General features: G+C 54.2%; 1 protein-coding gene across 16 annotated transcripts in view; it reads left to right on the forward strand.

Moving 5' to 3' along the window:
* The first annotated feature begins 548 nt into the window (after positions 1–548).
* Adcyap1r1 (ADCYAP receptor type I) overlaps positions 549–22653 on the forward strand; it is a 52527-nt gene continuing 30422 nt past the window's right edge. For 3 of the 16 annotated variants that reach the window (XM_004856299.4, XM_087204508.1, XM_021237573.2), the window contains exons 1-3: positions 553–856; positions 9218–9337; positions 11008–11113. In XM_004856299.4, the coding sequence (XP_004856356.1) occupies positions 9287–9337; positions 11008–11113 (157 nt within the window). In that variant the 5' untranslated portion in view covers positions 553–856; positions 9218–9286. Of the gene's footprint in view, positions 857–9217; positions 9338–11007; positions 11114–13673; positions 13755–22653 lie in introns of all 16 variants that reach the window. The other 13 variants (XM_013076519.3, XM_013076513.3, XM_013076521.3 and 10 more) reach the window with 10 other exon arrangements.

Genomic DNA, 22653 nt, shown 5'->3' on the forward strand with positions numbered 1-22653 from the left:
TGTCAATCTGTGGGGATAGGTACTAACCTTTCCTTGTGCAGATGAAGAAGCTGAGGCATGAAGGCCATCCTGTCCTGTAAGCAAGCAGTGCCAACCCTATTCTGGCTACAAGGGCATCCTGGAGGACTTCAAATCAGGCACCCCAAACTAGCTAACCCTCCTAGGCCTGGCCGTAGGGACAAAGCAGAGTCCCAGTAAGGCCTGAGATTTGCCCAGGGGCGGGGAAAGAACAGGTCTTAGGACTTGAGAAGGAGAGAGCTTTCTAGCTTTGGGTGTCCTGCGGAGTGTGCAAAAAGGAAGGCTGCCAGGGGAAAGGCTCCACTCAGCCCCAGAATCTTCCCGACCCAGGTGGTGGTGGGCCGGCCCCAAGGTCTCCAGCCCTCCCCTTCTCCTGCTCCTCTGTGCTCCAGGCGGGGTCCGCATCGCCCTCCCCCCCCCCGCCCCCGGTCTAACCCCGCCCCCGGGCGCTCATTGGCCTGCACCCCACCCTCCAGCCTGCGAGGTCCTCGCGGGGAGGCGGTGGTCTGTCGCCTCTCTCCCGCCCCCAGCCTGGCTTCCCAGCGGAGGAGGCGGTGTCTCTCCCGCAGGACAGAGCCCTGCTGGGCGGCCGCGCGGCAGGGGCGGTGAAGCCAGGCAGGGGGCGCCGCGCTCGGTCACCGGTGACTGACGGCGGCGGCTCCGGGCGAGCGCGGTCCCCGCGTGCGCACACGCACACGCCGCCGCGCAGGGACAGACGGACCCCGGCCGCCGGCGGCCACAGGACGCGGAGTCCGGGCTGGGCGCGCGCTCCTCGGCTCGCTTGCTCAGCTGCAGGCGTCTTGGAGACCCCGGCCGCCGCCAGGCCCGCGGTGAGCAGGTAAGGGCAGCCCCGTCGCCCCTGCCCTCCACGCCGGCAGGGCAGCCCAGCGCCAGCTCCAGAACCTTCGTCCAGGGGGGACCTCGGGCGCCCCCCTCCAGTCCTGGGGTCTCCACGCCGCGTCCGCCACGGCCGGAGCTCCCGAGTCCGAAATGAAGCTCTCTCCCGCCGCTGCCGCCGCTTCCTGCGTGTCGCCCCCCCACCTCCCGTGACCAGGGCCCTTGCTTGGGGCGACCGATCCCCCCATCCCTGCAGCCCAGGGAGCTAGGGCCAACCTGTCTTGCGCCTCCCCCGGCGCCGAGAAGGGGCAACCAGGGGATGACACTGACCAGAAGGACCCCAAAGAACCTGTATCCCTTGAGAACGCGTCTGCGCGGGTTTGGAAGGCTACACTAGAGGGTCCCTGGGGGTTAGATGCCGCAGTCTGTACCGGTTTTGAGGGGTGGGCAAAGAATGCGCTTCCGTAGAGGCCACCCTAGAATGACCGACCGACCCTCTATGGATATGCATGAAGGATTGTTCAAAAGAATTAGTCCTTCGGTTTCCCGCGGCGCGAGGGATTGGGTTGGGGATGCCTGAGCTTTGGCTGTCCCGTAAGGAAACGCCCTGTGGGGCCTGTGACAGAAACACGGCCTCCCAGGCCGGCTGAAGTGGGGTCCCTGCCGCCCGCCTTCAAGGCCGGTTCCTGCAGCAGCCGCGAGGTGGTGGTGGTGGTGGTGGTGGTGGGGGGGGGGCATCCTTACTCCTTGCTGGCTGAGAGATGGTAAGGGACCGGGAGCCTCAGGAGGAAGCCCAGCCAGAAGGTGATGGCATTTCACGTGGAGCACTTAGGCTCCTCCTGACAGATACTGGGGTTGGGATTGCGGGGCATAGGGCACTGCTAATTCTTCAGGCCCTTTCTGTTTCAGTGCAGGTGAGTCAGGCTAGCTTTCTTTACCTCCCCCAGCCCTACAGTGTCCTTCAGCTCCCTCCACAACCCCAGCAAAGACAAAAACAAGACATAGCATTTGGCTTTATCTTATGAGCAGCCCTGAGGGTGGGGGCAGGGTGAAGGTTGGAAGGGGCCACACACAGGATATCTAAGGCCACTTGCCCTGGGACTGCCATTGCCCAGAGGCGGACTAGTACCCTGAAGGTCAGGCCAAGGCTTTTGGTGGCCCCAGCCTTCTGAAGAGGATGAGAGGTTGCTTTGGAGCCTGGGGGTGGGGGCAGTCAGGGGCACCAAAGTTTTCTCAGCAAGCCCCTCTCAGGGTCTGGGCTGGGTGCAGGTGTGGCTGGCAGAGGCCCCTGTCCTTAGTAGAGTCGGGGGCTCCGGCTTCTCCCTGACCTTGGAGAGGGCAGGCAGGGGTGCCATTCTGGATGACAATCGAAATTTGAACATACAAATTAGAGACAGAACATAGTGGAGCAGGCCTTGGGCCAGGTCTCCAGCTCATCCATCAACAAGTGTGTGTGTGTGTGTGGGGGGGTGACCAGGGAACTGATCCCTGTCTCTTGCCTGTTGTGCCATCAGAGGTGTCTCTCCCGTGTTGAGGTGTCCGAGACAAGACCCTGGCAGTCTGCTCCTGTGTGCAGGGAAGGTGGGTGCCTATAGGCAGCCTCTGAAGGACCTTTTCATGCCTTCTAAGGACCAGGCAGACTATAGCATGTATGAAGATCCTGTTTTGTATAAGGTTCCTTCTGGGGTGGGGGGCTGGGAAACACTTTTCAACCCATCCTTTTCCCCAAGGCACTCCTCTCTGCTGTGCTGCTACTTTGGGACAGCCCCTAATTTCAGTGGGTCTTTACAGATCAGTATATGTGATCAGAGGTGGCTTAGGCTTGACTGTCACAGGTTACTGGCCTTCCAGGGGTGGACACTTCATTGACCAGGGGCTGGCATTGATTAAGTAGAGCCACCAAATGCTGTCTGCCAGAGAGCAGGAACCAAGTGTGCAAAGCGCAGAGTATGAGTTCAGCCCAAGGCCAGGAGGGCCTTGGTTACCTTACAGCCACTAACTAGGGAGCTGACACCTAGGTGACATGAGTTTCCTGTCCTGGGAAGGTCTGTGAGCAGAGGTGTGATGCCCCAGACAGGCACCCACAGTCACCTTGGAATAAAAGAATCTAAGATTCCCCAGTCTGATGGAGTTAGGCCTAGTGGCCCAGCTGCCTGGCAACATGAAGGCTAGAAACTCCTCAGCTATGATGTGTTTGTACCGAGCTCTGGATGCCGTCAGAGGCACTGGTGACAGCCACCCCCACAGTGATACACAGAGAGGGAGTGACACACAGCTGGGGAGGCATGTAGGCTTCCCACGACACCTGCCAGGGATGTGGAACAAAAAAGAGACATGCGATGTCAGAAGGACAAACAGACATTGAGGCATGCCCTGTCACGCGGCTCTGGGCGCATCTGCTTGAAGATCACAAACCTTCCTTAATGATGGTCCGGATGAGTGTGAGTGTGTGTGTGTACACTGAGTCACAGGAGTCTAGGGCAAAGGTTTGTGGGCTTTTTGGTAAATATATTAAATATAAGCTAGACAACTATAGAGGATATGAAAACTAAAACAAGGAGTGGATATGTGGTAGTGAACTTTATTTGTGGATGCTGAATATTTAAATTTCATGCAGTTTCTAGGTGTTATGAAATATGCTACTTCTTTTAATCTTTATTTACCATTTAGAAACGTACAAACCATTCTTGGCTCCCTGGCTGTACAAAAATAGGCAACAGGCTGGATCCAACTGGGTGAAGGGTTTGCCAACTTGAGCTATAAAATTAGGGAAGAGAAAGGGGCAAGAGTCTGAGGAAGGAAGGCGCTTGGTGCCGGAAGCCCAAGATGATGGGCAGCAGCTGGGAGCCTTACTCTGGCCACCCGGGGCTCACAGTGCCTGACCGTTTGATGGGTCAGTTCCAGGAAGGGCACCTGCAGGCTGCAACACTCCACCCCAAAGCGGCCTCCCATTTGTCTGGGAGATACGTCCCCACTCGAGGGACAGTGGGGACATCATCTGTGAAAGACTAACCAAAGTTACTGCAGCTGGCTTGCTTCAGGGAACAGCACCCCGCACTCCACCCCAAGTCCCGGGCTCCCACAGGCTGGCGCTGTCCACCTATTCACGCCTCACCTCCTGGTGTCTTGATAGGTCCCCCAACACTGTGACTCTCCTTCCCAAGCCATCCTGCAGGCACACAGGCGAGCTCTGTGGACATCCCCTCTGTCCTGTGTGTGCCAGGTACCCAGCTGCCTCACACCCGCTCACTGGTGGGCAGCGCAGAGGCAGAGGGGCTCTCTGCCCAGCTGGCCACCACCCCTGTCCTGGGTTACACTAGGTGTGCTCCGGCCCACCAGCAGCACCTGCCGCTCCTTCCATCCCCCATCACTCTTCTCTGTCTTTCTCTATCTCTCTCCACCCGCCCTCCCTCCCTTTCTCCTTTCCTCCTCCTGGCCCCATCTTTTGCTTCCTCCTTTCCTGCTCCTCTAATCTGGCTGAGAGAGGGTTAGTGCACCCTGAGTCTTCCAGGACAGGAGATGTCCCAGTGCTCCCTGGTGTGAAAGGGTGTTCCTCACAGGACAGTTTGGGGAGAAGGACTTTGCAGCTGACCTTGGAGAAGGTCGGCCCCCAGCCCTCTGCAGCCTAGTGGGAGGATATTGCTGACATGTGCGTGTGCTCCAGCGGGCCCCCTTCTCTGTCCACACCCCAAGTCCATGTGAAATGTAGGGTATGGCTGGGGTCTCCCGGAGCAGGCAGGGCCCAAGCACCTCTGAAATGGGAAGGTTTGGACACTAGAGAGGCCAGGAGCATGAACAGGCCCTTTGTCAGCATTGGCCTCACTGTAGAGGAGAGAGGTTGTGGGGAGGCTGCTCCTTCTATGAAGCAGCCTCTGTCACTTTGAGGGGAGTGGGTGAGGGGCCGTGTTTCACCTTTCAGCTTTCCTTCCCCATTTCCCTGCCCAGGGGGGAGAAGAGGAAGTGAGGTGGGGCCTGCTGCAGTCTCCTTCATGCAGGCAACATGTGGAGAGCAGGGTGGATGAGTGATGCTCTTTCTCTGGCTGTCTTCTATCGGGTGTCCACGCTCGGTGCTGCTCTGTGAGGAGGAGGGGAGCTGAGCTGTGGCTCTGATGGTCCTGTGCCTGGGCAGGGCAGATAAGGGACCCAGGGCCGTGTGGCTGGGGGGAGAGGCTGGGGCTGCCCTCTCACCCCTAGTGCTCCCATGGGGCACAGGAAGCTGTGCTGTGCAGGGCTATGGGGAGACGTTGGAGCTTCCCTCTGGGACCCGGGCCGTCTGCCCTGCTGGGTGTTTCAGAGGGCTCTGCTGGAGACAATGGTCACAGGGTCTGCAGGTCCCTCCCACCCTGATGTGGACGGTGGCGGCAGCCGTGAGTCACTGCCTGCTCTGCTTGCTGACTGATGGATGACGTGTCTTCTGTGTGTGGGGCCACAGTGGCTTGGGCCTCGGCTCGCTCGAAGGACGACACAAGTGGTGTTGTCACTTCCCACCCCAGGCATGCACTGGCTCCTGGGGTCTAGGAGGACAGGCCTGCCTCGATGGGAAAGGGAAATGGGGTGCCACTGGGTTCCCCAAACTTCCCTCTAGTTCCGGTATCTGTTTACAAGTCCAATACCCACTGAGGGCTACACACCTGTTAACTATTATTTCCACCTCACCACTTTGTGGTAAGGCTTTTTGTACCCTCTTGCTGTCACTTCCACTCCCAGATCCCTGTGCCACTTTCAGGATGGGAGCAGCAGGCTTGCTGCACCTTTGTCTGCTAATGGTTAACACTTAGTAAACACATAAGTATATGTCAGGGTCTCTTTCAAGCGATAAACATTAACTCCTTTAAGATGCCCAAAACGTGTGAAATAGTTCCTAACACTGTCTTCATTCTACAGCAGAGATTACTAAGGCTCAGAGAGGCTAAGCAACTTCCCCCAAGGCCACACAGCAAGTGCACTGCAAGATAGATCTGGGAAATGAGTCCAAGCTGTGTGGCTTCAAAGCTTGTGCATCCTGGGGCTTCTTCTATTCTCTGTGATAGGTAGAAGGAAGATGGATTCCGAGCCCACTCACAGTGCCCAGTAGCCCTCTTACATCTCTCCTACCATCTGTGGCCAGACCCTCATGAGCACCCTGGAGGATCCCAGATGAGGAGAAAGCCAGGAGGGAGAAAAGGGGGAGCAGCTGACTGGGCTAGGTAGCAGACCCAGGGGACACCTTGGAAGACTCTTCTGGGCCAGAGGAGCCATGCATGTTTCCTGACAGGTGGCCCAAGATTGCAAACTTTGAGTGCTGGCTAGCAGGGGTGAGGATGGGGGCAGAAGAGCCTAGAGCATCCTTGGGGGATTGCTGCCCTGGAGAGACTGTGTGAGGCCCTCTCGGAGGTCCTCAGAGGTGGGTAAAGGGAAGTCAAGGCCCATGGGCTCCAGGTTCTAACTCTCCCTGCTTTTCTGGGGAGTGGCTATGTCCAGTTAGGTAGGATGTGGACTTCAGTAGGGGGAACAAGAGAGGGAAACAGTCAGAGTCAAGTTCCAGAGGAGGTGCCATGCTAAGGGTGCCCAGCTCCCCTGTGCCACTGGGCCAGGGCACACCTTTGCCCTGCTTCTGTGGTTGCTCAAGCACTCTGGTGAAAATGCAGAGAGCTGGGCTGGGCTGGGCTGATACCTTGTCTTGCCCTTGGGCTTTTTCAGTCCTCTGCAGCTGTGCTGGAGGAACTGGCCCACCTAGAGAGGGGAGGGGAGCTCCCTGAGTGCATGGATGTGCATGCATGTGCAGGTGTGTGTTTATCCTGCCTGCATCGGTGTCCGTATCCTCATGGATCTGCATACCTCGGTGTGTCTGATGCCGCTGCAGACTGTGTGTGGGCACTGGCTTGCACACATCCAGACTGGTGAACGCATCTGAACAGCCACAGGCTGTGTGCCTGCCTCTGCATGTGCCTTTGTTCTGTGCCTGTGTGTCTGCTGTCTGTGGAGGAGTGTGTGTATGGAGGTGTCCTGGGGTCCCTGAAAGAATTGCCACCTGTGCGACACGTCCTGGAAGTTTGTATTGATACTTTCAAAAGAAGCCCTGGGGATAAATATTTCTTTGTCTCCATGTGGTTGTGATGCCTTGATGCTCATTTCTTTGGACCTGTTTCTTCCTGTATGAGAGAGAGAGAGAGAGAGAGAGAGAAGAAAGCAGCTGGAAGCTGCCCTGCCACCATGGCCCATCTGCTGGTGCCTGCCAGCTCCAGCTCGGCACCAGTCCTCATTTCTAATGAAGCATAGACAGCACCTTTATAAGCCTACCTCTCCATGATGTTGCCTGGAGTGCATGAACCAGCACTGGCACTGGCCGCTCTGTGGGAGGTCTTTTTCCCTGGATGTCTTTTGCAAGCTTCACAAGGACTCCAGTGACCAGCAGGTTGAACACTGGGCTCAGAGCTCAGGGCTTGGGGAGGGGGTAGTGATGGGGTGGTCTTGCTGCATCTCAGGGGTGTCCTGAGGATCAGGAGCTGTGTTGTCATGTCTTTGGCCTGAGGTGGTCCAAGATGTGGGAAGGTGACCCTGAGCCCTGATCTCAGAGGTCTTTTGCCTCGAAGTAGCTTCTCTTTCCTCTCAGCTGTCAAGGGAGATGGCCTCTAGCCCAAGTGAAGGCCCTGAGACCTGGCACTCTTTCATCCCAGCCAGGCAGATTGGGAGGCCATCTCTCTGCAGCCAGGGCCTTGGTCTCCCCAGGACTCCTGGAGGTGACTGAACCCTTTGCAGACCATCCATGCAATGCCAGAGGCAATCTGTGGCCACCAGGGGGTGGAGGGCCCTGGGAGGGAGCAGAGACAGAAATCTGAGTGCCAGGCATAGCCCAAGCCTCCTCTCCTGGAGCAGTTCCCTCTGGCCTACAGTAAGGGGTTGGTCCTGCATCACTGCTGCCCTGGCATTCTGAGCCTCTCCAAGATCAGGAAGGGTCTCCAGGTGAGCAGGGCTGGTGGAGAAGAAGGGCTCCCTTTTGGGACGATATCCAGCAGCCATTTTTTTCTCCTTTTCGAGCTTGCTTCACACCAGCTGGAGCTCAGGGAAGCTATGGGGGAGGCCAGAAGAGGTTAAGGCCAGGCAGAGAGCCAGGACAGGGCACGTAGGTGACAGCAGCTCTGTGCACTGGGTGCCTGTGTGAAGCTTAAAGGTTGGGACGCCCAGGGGAGAGCTTGTTCCAGCCCTCACCACCTCCTGAACCAGGCATGCATGCATCAGTGGTGCCCTGACTTGGGGTCCAAACTTTTTAAAAGCAATTAGTAATAATAATAATTTAAAACTAACCCTGTAATTTTGTATGTTCTATTGTATAACTGTGCCAGTACCAGTTTAGCAATGCCCACCTGGTGGCTGCTGTGCTATCCCTTTCCCTGTCACTGATGCTGTTCTAAATGCTGTTGTGATGAACAGCTTTGCACATGCTTCTTTTTGTCTGAATGCAAGTGCTTCCCAGCTAGGGAGTCACCTCACTGCTCACCATGGGCTGCAAGGTGTTTGTATTCAGGATCAGTTTCAGGAGCAGAGTGCACTCTTCTGCTGAGGAGCTGGGCTCCTGGGTCACCTCTTTCAACTCTCTGCAACCTGTCTGGTCCCTTCTAGGGCCTGGTCTTGTGTGCCTGTCTCTGGGAACCTCTGCTGCTCTCAGGCTTGAGCACATAGTCCCTGTTTTCTATCACTTTATCCTGAGAGCAAAGTGGGATGAAGTAGGACAAAAGAAGTGTGCATCTGTTAGGGTGATTGGGACCAAGAGACACTTTAAGAGGGAGTGAGCTGGATGGAAGTTCATGTCTCGCTCATGAAGATCTAGAGTGAGGTGGGGCACTCAGGCCAGAGAGGTGTGTCTGTGCCACAAGACCACTCAGTGACACTGGCTCCTTTCGGAGTGGTGCTCCCCACCCTCTCAGCTGGTGTCTTTGTTTACATTGGCAAAGCTGGCTGCAGCCGTTTAGGGAAGGATGGCCAGCATGCCATGCCTGTGTAGACCATGGCTGTATTTGAGGCTCACATAGCTGCCAGCCAGTATGATCACATGCTCACACCTGAGCATAGGGAGAGCAGGAAATATCATTTCTAGGTGGGCATGCATGTACCAGCCACAACATCCCTGTGAAGGAAGGGGAGAATGCCAAGATTTGGGGTGACAGCTTGTCTGCATTCAGGGACAAAGCCCTTGCCAACCATTGCAGTAGCTGATGGGCTGAGCCATTGTGGTCACTGTGTCCTCACAGCCTGGGGCAGACTGGGGACTCAGCAATCTGTGGGACAGGAGGGTAAAGATAGATGGGCCTGGGCATGGAGGAGATTCGTCCTTGGAGGCTGGGAGCTAATGACTCACAGGATCTTGCTTTTGTTTCCTCTATAGCCTGTGGACACCTTGGGGCTACCGGGCACTGCCAGGACAGGAGGCCAGCTGTGCTGGCTGAGAAGCACCATGGCTGGCACCCTGCAGGTCCCCCTGGCTGCTGTCCTCCTGCTGCCTGTGGTAAGGGCCCAGGACCCTCCCCTCTACAACTCTTCTGGAGCCCAGCCTCATCTAGCCACCATCCCGGAGAACTAGTGCTTTCAACCAAGCCATTCAGGGGCTGGTAGCTCTGTCAACAGCCCCATGGGACCAGCCAGTGCCTTCTTGTGAAATAGAGATGCCCCCTTTCCTCTTGATTGATTGGACAGCAAATTATAATACAGTTCCCTCCCTCCTTCCCTCTTTCCCTCTCTCTTTTCCTCCTTCCCTCTTTCCTTGTCTTTCTCTTCTTTTTCTTTCAGATTAAACCCAGGGCCTTCCCACTGTGCTACATCCCCAGCCCTTTTAACATTTTTATTTTATTTTTATATTGATATAGGGTCCTGCTAAGTTGAGATCCAGAGGGCTGGGATTACAGGCATGCTCCACCAAAGCTGGCTCACAGCTTTCAAATCTATTGCAGTGGTGTCATGTGTGGCAACTTGTAGAGTTGTACAGTATATAACCTGCTCAGCTTTGTGCAGAGACTTTGGTTAGGGCAATCTTCTAGTCCTCTCAGTCTGTGAGTCCCTGTCAGATTTGAGCTCAGAACTTTACCCACTTCTCATATCTCCCCCGAGCAAGGGCGAGAATAGAGAGCAGGAAGAAGAGGATTCCAGGATTGGCCCCACCACTCCCTCTGGAAGTTTGGACTGGCAATGAGTGAGGCTGTCTTCAGAATCCTGAGTGTCAGTTCTGCCTCTGTCCCACCTACCTGTGTGACAGATGAGTCTATCCCCCTTCGGGGAGCTGCCTGCAAAGCTGTGAGCAGCTCGGATTGGATGGATCCTGAACATGGCCCATGACAGCTCATATGCCTTGTGACTGTCGCGTACTCACTGATGGTCCCCTAGTGAACCATCCCTGCTCTGGGGATTTGAGTTAAAGTGACAGCATTCATAGGCAGCTGTCATGATAGTAATGCACTGCTATGAAGTCACTTGGTCTTGAGCTAGAATCTGTGTCTGCCACTAACTGGCTGTGTGACTTTGGGCTGCAGTTTCTTCTTTGAGCCTCAGTTTCCCCTTCTGTAAATTAGAGTGGCCTCACTGAAGGCCAGCTCTGCTCCTTCACCTGCTGCAGCTGGGGGTGCACCTCATTCCTAGCTGAGCCCCCAGACGGGAGAGACAACGATCTTCACAGCCCCTCCCCTCCCCATTGCTTGCTTGCTCCTGTAGACGCCTGGGTTCAGAGCTGGCTGTACAGTCTGCTGAGCCAGGTGACTTTCAGCAAGTTACTTAAAGTCTGTACCTGTTTCCATGTCTGTAAAATGGAAAATGATAATGAATAGCATCCATAGTACTCTTGAGAAATATACATACATAAAAACATTTGCGTGTATGACATTCAGAATAATGCCTACATCTAGCAAAGTGCTATATGTGTTTGCTGATATTATTATAAGTTATCGAAACTGAGGCCTGGGGAGAGAGTGGAACTTTCCAAGGGTATTCACTGAGTTGATGACGGATGAGAGTCCTCATGTTATCTATGATGCCAAGCTGCGAGCTGGCCCTGGAATCTCCCTGTCACTCTCCTCTTCTTCTTTCTGTCCCAAGCTCCTTCCCCCTATCACAGTAGAGTTTAGGCAGGAGGGCCTCTAGTGGATCTCCCGGCCTCCTCCCACCATCCATCCCATATATCCCTTGCAGGTTGCTGCCATGCACTCTGACTGCATCTTCAAGAAGGAGCAAGCCTTGTGCCTGAAGAAGATCCAGAGTGCCTACGACCTTCTGGGCTTGAACGATTCCTCTCTGGGTGAGTGGAGTGGCAGGGAAAGCACAGTTTCCCCAGCACTTTCAGGTCAATCTTTAGAAGCAGTTTCCTCACCTCCAGTTCACCTTGCAGAGAGTGATGGAGGGCACATGTCTCTGGGGCTTCTGCAAACCCTTGAGGGTGCTATCCTGCATCCTCTCTGCGTAGTGACAGTGGGATTGCCCTGCTTGGGACCAGTTTGCCCTGGTGGCTCAGTGCTGTTCTTTGGCCACCTTCTCTCCGGTGGGGTCCTGGATAGAGCTGGTGCCTGGCCTGGCCAGTGGCTGTTAGAGAACTTGCTAACAGGTTACCAGGGCCCAGTGGCAGCAGGGAGCCAGCTGTTGCCCATGGCTGAGTGGTGGAGCCCCTGGCCTGCCCAGTGCAGAGCTGTGGGCTCATTTCCTCTCTTCTCCACTCATCCTATCAGCCAAGGGGAAAGGCAGCAGGCGCCTCCATCACAAAGACTGTCCGTGTGGGGCTTCCCCTGGGAGCAGTGAGCATTTGGGGAGGGACACCATGGCCTGTGCTGGATGGGGACACACAGTGCAGAACATTTAGCATCCTTTGCTTCTCCTCTCAAATGCTCATAACACCCCAGATCCCAAAGATAAACAAGAACTGTCTCCCAACATTCCACAGGTTCCAAGGGAGTGGCTCAGCTCTGGTGAGACCTTGTGGTCCTAGGTAACCTTTCTCCCAACTCCTTGCTATGGGACTGGGTCCCCAAGGCACACAGAAGCCATGGTGCCCTCTGCTTCCAGCCTGAGGGGCAGTTGGGGCTAGAAGTGGCATCCTGGAGGCCACCCTCTCCTGGCTCTCACCTCCTTGCTGAAGGGCTGGCTCTGTGTCCCTGAGGGTGGGGCTGCTGCTCAGGCCAGAGGGATGCACTTCTCCCTCTGCACCTGCCCAGCTCTTCTGAGCACCATCTGCTTGAAGACTTTATTAATCTGTCCAGTTAAATGCAGTGGTCCCGCTGGACTGAGCTCAGCAGCCAGCTGCTTCTGGGTGAAGACGGGGAAGAAAACAGTTCTGGCTATGCCAGCCTTTCCTGCTGGCTGTGCACTTGCTAAGGTGGAAAGTGAACTCCAGGCCCCACCAACTAGGGAAACCGAGGCAGAGGCCCAGGTGGTGCATAGCCCTAGGAAACCCAGAGTATCTGAGGACTCTCTGGTCCAAGTCACTTGTTTGGGAAGCAAGGTGTCGAGGTCAGTGCCTGTTAGACCGTCTGAGGGTTCTGGTCCCCAGGTGTCTTGTCTCATGTCCCAGGGTGCAACAAAGAGGCATCCAGGAGGGAAACGAGAGGTGGGGTAGGATCGGGCAGGAACCTCAGGTGGGCTGTGTGCGGTTCGGCCCCCTAATTCCAAATATTGAGCCCCAGTTGAGGACAGAGCAGGCTTGCCCACAGGGATGGCCTGGCTGAAGTGAGAGCTGGATGTGAGGATGGACACCGTCCTTGGAGGGCAGGCCAGTGCTGGGAGGGAGGCTTACCCAGGTGTGCTCTGGGAGGAGGATGGGGAAGACCTAGTGGAGAAGGTGGCCTGGAGACCCACTCCTTGAGCCTGGCATGGTGGTACACACTATAACCTCAATACTCTGGAAGCCTGCAACAGGAAGATCTCAAGCTCAGCATGGCCACCTTAGTGAATCAGTGAAACCATGTCTCAAAAAATAAAAAGGTCTGGGGAAGTACTCAGTGCAGAGGCCCTGGCTTCATTTCCCAGGACTGCGTAAAAAAAATTAACTGGCTCCCAGGCTCTTGGGCTTGGGTACACATCAGACCTGCCAGGGCAGCTTGTGGAGCATGCTCAGGCCACAGTCCAAGCTGACTGTTTGTCACAGGCACTGTAACATTGAAAAGCTCCACAGGGTTCTAGTGAGAAGCAGAAGGTGAAGATCCCTATGCTGGGCCCAAGGGACAGGCAGGGGTGTGGTGCAGGTGACTGGAGGGATGGATGGGAGGACACTCCAGGCCAAGAAATACACAGGAACAAGAGGCCAGGAGGCAGGAGTCTGATCTCTGGAGCACAGAGGAACCCCGTCTGAAGGCCTGGGAGGCCATGAGTGGGTAGGGGAAGCTGGGCAGGAGCAGGATCTGTGCGTTTCCTGCTGGCCACGCGTCACTCCTAAACCCTGAACCTTGGTGGTGGACCCAAAGCTTGTGGAAGGAACTCACTCATCCACTGCTCATTCATTCATTCATTCCTTCACCCACCCATCCCCTCCTCCATTCATGTCTGCCCTTATCCCCTCACTCTCTCCTTCTGTCTGTGTGCTGGACTCCAGAGTGTCTCCTCTGGCTGGCTGGTTGGCAGAGGGCAAGGCGAGGGCAGGGCATGCAGAGCCACCTGTGCTCACTCTGGGACCTATTTGCAGTGGGGAGGGGTGGCGCCCAGGCTGGGGGATGAAGTGGGAGAGAGAGCAAGAGCTTTCAGTAGGCAGGGTGAGTGCAGGTAGTTAGCCAGCAGGGGGCACTGCTGGGAGGAAGCATTCGGGTTGGCCCTGGAGGAGTGCAGAACAAAGGATTCTCAGGAACTGAAGGGAGAGCTCTCCTCTATCCTTCCAGATGGGAGAAGAGCCTTTGCCCTCCTGAGTCTGTCTGAGGAGAAGGTCTCATCTCTCTACTCTACCCTCCTGGAGTCAGAAGGTACGTTTCCATAAGACAGGGCTGAGAGTGAATTAAGCAGAAGCAAAGAGCCGAGCCGTCATTAGGTAGGAGAGGAGACTGAGGACCCAGCTGGACACCAAGTCTGTGGCTCTTCCCTGCTCTGGGCCGTAAGATCTCTTTTAAAGGGGTGGAGGTTTGGAATAGACCCTGGTCAGTACTTATATAGACTCCCTTGTGCCAGGCACTGTGCTGGTGCTCTACTCAACCACTATAACCCAGGGGCACTGGGTCTGTTACCATCCTTATTTTGTAGATGAGGAAACTGAGGCACAACAAGGTTATGTACCTTGCTTAAGGACACAGTGCATTAAGAGGCAGAGGAGAAATTTGAACTCAGCCTGAGCTCCAACCACTGGAATACACTGCCTTAAAGGAACAAGGTGCTCTGAGTCCCTGCAACCCACCCCCACCCCCACTGCTGTCACTAGCAGTGGGGCCTTTGGAGAGCACTTTACACCTTCATTTTCTAGCCTGCAAAATGGAGGACAAATACACTATGAGATCATTGCATTAAGTGATTCAATCTGTGGTTTGTGCAAAGGACAGTGAGTGGGGTTTACTAAGTACTCTGCAGCGACTGCAGTTGTTGCCCAGGGTCGTCTCACAGAGCCAACTCTCTCCAGGGCTGTATGTCTTCAACTAGATCTGAGTTCTTCTGGGGAGTGTAGACCTTGCTAGGCCAAGGGTCAGTCCCTGTGGACCTGTATGGAAAGGCCTTCTGGAAGAGCAGGTGAGGGCCAGGAGAGCAGATCTGGGCTCCAGAGGGCAGATGAGGGCCCAGGAAGGAGGCAGAGCAAGTCAGGGTGTGGATGGCCTGAAAGTGAGGTGCAGGTGCATCTGCACTGTTCCAGAGTCCCGTTCTACGCACTGCTCGGCACTGCAGCTCAGGAGGAGCGAGGAGATGCCCTTCCCTCGGCTGTCCTCATCACTGGAGGGAAAGGTCAGACAGTGACAGCGGAGGATGTGGAAAGGAGGCTGGGGAGAAGAGCCAGAGAGGAGGGCCTTGAGTGTGTGCCCAGAGGCCCGAGCTGACCTCTTAACTGAGCAGAGGCTGAGGGGTGTTTGTTTTGTAAGGGCTCAGATAGCAGGTCTGTCTCACATGGCTTTGCCCATGACCTGCTGAAGTTTCTTTACTCCCAGGAACTCAGATCAAGTAGGAGACAGACAGGCAGCCGTGGAGACCCTCAGCACTGACCTGATGGGGAGGGAGGGGGCAGGGCAGGGAAGGCCATGGGCTTATGGTCTGCAGGCTCCTCTTGCAGGCTGAGGTGGGAGGACCCTCCTCACCTGTAGGAGGTACTTTTTCAGGGCTCGGGTGGTAGGACATTATTATCCCACTCTCAGCTGTTATGGGAGGCCTGAATTTCCCCTTGCACCCCACTTGAGCCTCAGTTGGGCCTCTTGGCTACAGATTAAACCCACTTGTGAAGTGCAGGCAGTGACCCAGCTCATTGCACTGAAGCCCGTGGAAACATTGCAAGATGCCCGTGTCTAGGCCCCCTTCCCAGCCTAAGGTCTCCAGTATCTGGGTGGGGCTCCAAGCAGGTCTATGTTAAAAGCCTATAGATGATTCTAAAGTGCATCCCGGTTTCAGAACCTCTGGTGTGGCAGAGAACATCACCTGCTAGGGCCCCACAAGATCTCAGGACTGAGAGCAGCCCCCATAGCACAGGTAAGCCAGGCTGGGAACCTCACTCCTGGCCACCATCAAACCTAGGAGCAACAGAGATTGACTGGTGCTTTATGACCTTAACCTGTGCTCAGAGTGAGCTGGGAAAGGCCAGCCCTGCTGCCACATTTCTCTCCCCTCCCCTGCCAGTGCTGTCCCTGAACACACACCTGCACAGGTGCTGGCCATAGGGCAGCAATGTCCCTGAAATACACTTGAACATGAACAAAGGAAGCCCTCAACAGTTTATTCCATGGCTTATAGGTATGAACTCACAGCAGTGCTTTTACACACACACACACACACACACACACACACTCATTCCTTACTTAATGATAGAAATGTCTTCTGAGAACTGTGTCCCTGGACATTTCCTTGTATGAACTTGAGAACGCACTTACACAAACTAGATGATCGATCACTGGATGCGGCCTCCTGATGCAATCAAGAACACTGTAAACTCAAGATGTAGGAGGCTGCACACATGGCAGTCTCTGGTAAAGTATACCTTTTATGTATAAGGAGAAGAAAGGTCTAGAATAATGATAAAAAGTGCAGTAAACACCTAAACTAGTAACACAGTGGTTTATTTTCATGTTCAGTGTTCTGTATGTAGTTGTGCACTCTACGCTTTTACACTACTAGCAGCACAGTAGGTTTGTTTAAGGCAGCATCACCACAAACGTGAGTGAGTTTCGCAACACATTGTAGTGGCTATGGCATCTCTGGGTGACAGGAGTTTTTCAGCCCATTATAATCTCATGGAACCACCATGGGGTATGTAGTTGGTCCTGGACAGAAACATCATTCTGTAGTACATGGCTGAATATAGCTTTTTTGTATTTTTACATATTTATGCATAAATATGTGTATATAAATGTTTTATATTTCTATGCACACCTACGTATAGTGTGTCCTCACACTCTCTTAAATCTAAGAAAGTGAGTTCAGGAATAGGAACCTTGGTTGTTTAGTGGTGAAGGGTGTGTGTGGCCCTGTGTATGAGTCCCTCAGATCCCAGGTCCTTGTTGGTCTAGAAACAGCATGGGGTGGTCATGCATATGGTGGCCTCCGTGGCAGAAGCCCCTGGAGCTCAGCAGGCAGCTGTGAGGAGTGAACACTACTGGCCAGAGAAGTGCTCCTTCATAGGGTCCTGCATTGAGGAGATGGAAGAAAGAGGCCTGTGGGTGGCCATGGCAAAAGCAGGAGAGAGATTTGGAGGGCAGATGGGAAAGCCTGCTATTGCTGTGTTGAGCCATCCTCTGAGGCCTTTCTGGGACCTCAAGCAGATCTCTGCGCCTTCACTGTAAATGGAGAGGCCTCGAGGAGGCTGGGCTTCCCAGAGGCTCAGGGGCTGACCAGGAACCAGGCTGGGTACAGGGACTCTTGCTCTGAGGAACTGATTCCTTGTAGGGCTTGATGCCAGTCTTACGAAGGGCTCCACTCCCACTCCATTTCAAACCCAAGCATGTCATACTCTCCTTTAGGGCCTGTTAAAATGCAGATTGTTGGCCCCTACTCTGAGTTTCTGCTTCCTTGGCTCAGGTTGGTCCTGAGGATCTGCATTTTTGGCAGGTTCACAGTGACCTTGCTGGCCTGAGGTCCACACTTTGAGCACAGCTGACTTCCAGAGGAGAGGGCTGTGTCTTGATCCTGCTCCTCCCCTCCAGCATGTACCACATGAAGATCCTCCTTTTGTGGAACAGAAATCCTAGCTGTGAAGTAGATATTAGTAAATTGAATCCTTTTTGCCTGAATTGTGTGCTCTAATGGATCCCTCATCCTGATAATATCTGACCATCCTGGGTTGGCTTTCCAGAGGGAAGAACGTAGCTTTGTCTGTTGCCCTGGTGTTCCTGGTTTTAAAAGTTTTGAACATTGTGTGGAGCTGGACAAAATTATCACCATGACAACCTGAGATTAGCTCCTCATTTTGTTCCAGTTCGAGGCTAATAGCTCTTGCACTCTCTCTTGGTTCGACCTGCCTAAGTGGACTCCGTCTCTCTTGCTGTCGTGATTTGCTGCCACTCCTTGACTACTTTGTGTAGATGGCCTAGATGGGAACAGCCCCAGAGAACATGCAGCCAGTGCTCCCAGGATTTGCAGTGTCCAAACTCCTTGGACCAACTTCTTTGGTGCTAGGAGGGTCTGGGGCACAGCTGGGGTAGAATCAGGGGGACTCTTCTGATTTATGGCCTTCTCTGATGGACAGAGGGGAGGAGGGGAACTTGGTGTTGGTTGCATGTGACCATCTCTTCCCTGAAGCAAGCTTCCTGGCTGCTGTGTCACTAGCATGTCCTGGGTTTCTTCCTCAGTTTCCTTGCTAGCTCCTCTTCTCAGTGTTGGCATTCTGTTTTCTCTTGGGGCCAGGCCCATTCTCTCTTCTTTCTTCCCTGAGCCCCCCTTCCTTGCTGGACGAAACATCCAGGTCTGTGGCCTAAATATCATTCCTGCTGACCTCTTCCCATCCTCATCTCCAGGCTGATTTCTCCTCTGGATCCTGGACTTTTATCTAATTGCCCATGTGACAGCTGTCTTCACTAGGCTCTTAGCACACTTTCAAACCCATATTTCCTAAAATCTTGACTTCCAACTTTCCTGATCCCCCCACTACTTGCTTTTTACCCCACTCTTCCCAGTGTAGTAAGTAGCTATCCATCCATCTATCCATCCATCCATCCATCCATCCATCCATCCACTCAACCCAGAAACTTGATGACGTCTCATAGTATCTCCCCTCAGCTGTACAAGTAGGATGGCCTAGACTCTGCTGCAGTGACAAATTAACCTTAAAATCGTAGAGACTTAGCTCATGCATTTCCTGCTTGCACACGTCACAGGCCAGTTTGGTCAGCAGAGATGGGAGGTGGAGCCTGGCTTTGCAGTCCTTCAGGAATCCAGGCCCCTTCCACCTGGAAACACTGCCACTCTGAACATGCGGCCTCCACTTGTGTCTTCCAGGGGTGCTGAGAGGAGGAAGACAGAGACAGCAGACGCCTGTGAAGGATGTTTTATAGACTAGTTTGTCACTTCCACTCACTTACCATGGGGCTTGATGATAAGTCACATCAGATACAGGAACATATGGTCTTGAGCACCCTTGCCAGATATGTCTAGCCATTCTGTCACCAAGCCCTGTTATTCCTGCATCCAAATCGCCCTGCACAGGGCTCCTCTCCATCTCACCTGCCATCACTCCAAATAAAGCCCCTCAGTGTGTACCCCAGACCCCTGCCATGTCCTGTCCTGACAGTTCTCCATGTCTGCTTTTCTGCTCTTCAAATGTGCTCTCTCTGCACCAGGAAATCAGATCATGTTGATCCCTGTCTGAACCCCATTGTGAGACGAGGTCCCCCACAGCTGCCCAGAGATACATGCTCACATTCCAATCTTCAAAACCTGTGAAGGTATGACCTTACCTGGCCCAGGGAACTTTGCTTGTACAATTAAGTATTTTGAGAAGGGAAGATTATCCTGGGTTATTTGGGTGGACACTATATAATCATGAGAGTGATTATAAGTGACAGAAGATAGGAGAGTCAGAGAAGGAGAGAAGTTTGTAGATTCTAAGCTGCTGGCTTTGAAGGTGGGCGATGAGTCCATGAGCCAAGGAACTTGGGCAGCCCCTTGAAAGGTGAGGAAAAGCATTGTTCTCTGGGATCTCCAGCCTCTCCTTGATGACTTTAGTCCAGTGAGACTCATCTCAGATTTCTGCCCTCCAAACTGTGAGATGATAATTTGTGCCATTTAAAGACACTAAGTTTGCTCACAAGCTTCTAACAGCAATAGGAAACAAATATATCACCGGCTTCTCATAGGGTTCAGCATAACATCCAAAATCATTAGCATGATCCAGGTTTTGAGCTCTGTGAGGCAGAGATGGGCCCATTCTCTTCACTCCTGTATTGCCCTGCAGTGTCTGACTCATTCTTCTTGACTTAATATGTGAATAAGTGAGTGAGTGAGGGGGTGGGAAGAAGGAAAGGGAGGAGAAAGGAGGTAAAAAGGAGAAGGATAGGGAGGAGAAAGAGGAAGAGGAAGAGGAGGAGGGGGAGGACAGGCCTCTTCAAGTCTTCCAGTCCCAACGAAACTGTGCTGAGCCCAGAGTGTGCCTGGGTGGGGACGGCAAAGCTGATGTAGTCTGTGTGAGGGGTAGGGACAAAGTTACTGTCCCAGCTAGAAAAACCCAAGGCCCTCTCAAGAGCCCACCTCCTGTCCTCACAAGCTCCGGGGCTGATTGGGTCAAGGTTGTCCCTTAAACCTGGACATTGGGATTTGGGCCCTGGGGTCATGGGATCTCATTCCAGGGCCCCACCTTCTTGGGTGCTCCTAGGACTCTAGAGGGCACCTGGGCTAGGGACAGAAGGAGGCACAGAAGGGCTTTAAGAGCTGTGGCAAGTAAATCCTTAGTGTTCCCAGGCCACAGGGTGAGGTGAGAGAGTGAGTAGAAGGCAGCCTTAGCTGCCCTGAGACATCTGCAAGTCCCATGGATTCTCTGTTCCACATTTGAGCTCTGGTCCCCCAAAGCAGGGCATACCCAGAGCCCCCTGGCCTTGCTGTGCACACCAGGAATGTGACGTGTGTTGGAGGAGACCAGCACACAAGTCCCCAGGGCTTCCAGTGCAGATGCTGAGGGGAGACTCTGCCCTTTCACTTCGGTCTTCTTTCTAATGTAAACCTCACAGCTTAGTCAGTTTTCTCCAACCCTGTAGCCCTGGTGCCCGGCTGGGCCCTAGCACATGGCAGGTGTTCTCTATGCCACTATGAAGAGAATGCACCCCACACCCTGCTGACCTTCAACCCAGGAGCACCTCACATCAACCTTTCTGAGTCCTGCACCCCTCCTGTCCGCCATTCCTGCTCGGGCTCTCTGAAGTGGCCCTCTGACCTCAGCAGAGTCAGCTGGCAGTAGCAGCTGGCTATGCCAGGGGCTAATGTTCTGCATTACAGGAACCTCTGTTGGCTGGGGCTCCCAGGGCCTGGGCCAGACACAGCCACACTCCATAGCCAGTCCGAGGTCAGCATGGGTGGTGGCAGCCAGAGATATGCTGCTGGGTCTCTTTCAAGGACAAGGTGTCATAGCCGACTGCACGCTGGCAAGAGGTCCTGCTGTAATGGTAGACAGGACTCATCTGTCGTGCCCACTGCTAAGATCTGGGCCAGGCCCCCTCATCTGGCCCCCATGTCCTTGTGCTGTGCTGTCCTTGCTGGTGCTTACAGCTCCCAAACTCCGTTCATGAGCAGGATTCCACTGGCCATTGTCACCGCATGGTATGTTGTAAATTCTGAGAATTGGAGTTTTCTGCATCCAAAACCTGCAAATGCCTTCTGGTCTGCACAGCACCCAAAAGTCATGGACCATGACAGAGAGACCATGGCCTCATGAGACCTGCACCAGGCCTCCCCCTCTGCCTGCCATCTCCCAGGTGTCCTCTGGGACCTCTCAGTGGCCAGCCATCAAGCTTTCATGTCACCTTGTGGTCTCTGCAGCACCACCCTAATGGGTGGCCTCCCTCCGGGGAGTGATTCCTAGGGACACCTCATTAAAATAATGACAGTAATGCTAATGACAGCGGTGGACATGCACAGCGTGAGCCTGGTTATGTTCTGGGAACTTTCCACGTAAGCTCTAATTAATCTTCCCAGCAGGCTGGGAGATGGGACGCCGTGGTCACCTGCTTCCCATGTGACACAGAGGCCCTCTCTGCAGTCCATTTTTATAGACCACTCTGAGGATTTGGATCTGAAACTCCCTAACACTCCCCCTTCTTCCTCCCTCACTGCACCTTTGCCCCAATTTCTCAACGACATCTCTATACATTCCTCTCTGTTTAGTCTGTAAAGGTGGGGGTTCCCAGGACTCCCTCTTCCACTGTCTTTTCACTCTGCGCCCTGTCCCTGAGTGAACTCTCCCGCCACTCCCCTGGGCTAGAGTGAAAAGGAGGAGTGGTGTAGGCTGGGTAGTGAGCAGGTGCTGAAGTACCCTTGTTAAGGTGCCATGCCAAGTAATCGGGGTGCTAAGACAATGAAAGCTCTTAGTTGTGGTCAGGTATACGACCCAGCACATACTCCTTTTGAAAAGTTAGGGTCCTAAGGTGAGTGGACTGGCGGGAGGAGACCTCTGAGGGGGCTATAACTACTGTCCCAGTAAAGGGGAATGGATTCTACAAATATCTGGAGGGTGAACCAGCAGAGCTGGATGTGGAGCATGGAGGAGAAGGTGGTGGAGCAAGGGTGGCCTGGGCTTCTAGCTAGGCTGAGGCAGCTGCTGCATTTGAACTGTCTTGGGTCCCTCAAGGCAGGGATGTCTAGAGGTCACTGGCAATATGCTCAGCCCTGAGGAAGGGCTGGGAACTGAGGACTGTGGCCTCAGGTAGCTCTGCTAACTCATCCAAGCTGGCCCAGGGCAGGGCAGCCACGTGCATCTCCGTTCCCTCAGTGGGGCAGGCAGAAGCCAGCATGGCTGAAATTGCTCCTTGGACTTGGCAGCAAAGAAGCCACTGTTGACCTTGATGAGAATTGGTTCCATGAGGAGGAAGGACAGCTGGATGAACAGGGGGCTGGCAGCAGCCAGAAGGAGCGAGTGCATAGCAGATAGAGGAATCAAGGGGTCACTGAGCCCCCAGATCTGAATATTTGCGCATCAAGCTTGGCATCTTCCTCTTCCTCACAGCTCAGGTCCAGGAAGTCATCAAATCCAAATGAATCTCAAAGCCTCTCAGTGCATTCTTCCCTTCCTCTCCCTCAGCTCGATCCCTGGGACACTGAGCTGGCCTTCTTAGTGGTCTCTGCCACCCCATGTCCTTTCACAGTTCCAGACTTGGCAGCACAGGCTTCCCTGGATGGCTTCCTCTCTTCCCATCCGATGGATTTGTGGTCCTCCTCCAAGTGCCAGCACTGTACCAACTGCTTGCTCCAGGCAGCAGCCTTAGGGCAACCAGTCCCAGCCCTGTCCCTATCCAGGGAGGGGAGAAGCCAGCTGAGGAGATGGATCTGAGGCCAGACTGAGTGGAGGTGATGGAGGCCACTGGGAGAGAGGGAGAAGAGGAGAGGAGCTGAGGCACGGTGGGTGGAGGGAATCCATGGCATCTCACTCTCAGGGATCCTGCCCTGGCTGAGTGTTTCTGCCCTCCCCACGGTCCCAGAGCAGCCACTGTAAAATCAGGTGAGGCTCCCTCCCTAACCTAGTGCTATCTGCAGTGGCTTGTG

This window comes from Heterocephalus glaber, unplaced genomic scaffold (genome assembly GCF_053883595.1).
Source record: "Heterocephalus glaber isolate CG9 unplaced genomic scaffold, H.glaber_assembly_v1.0 deba00000546, whole genome shotgun sequence".
Classification (NCBI taxonomy): Eukaryota; Metazoa; Chordata; class Mammalia; order Rodentia; family Bathyergidae; genus Heterocephalus; species Heterocephalus glaber.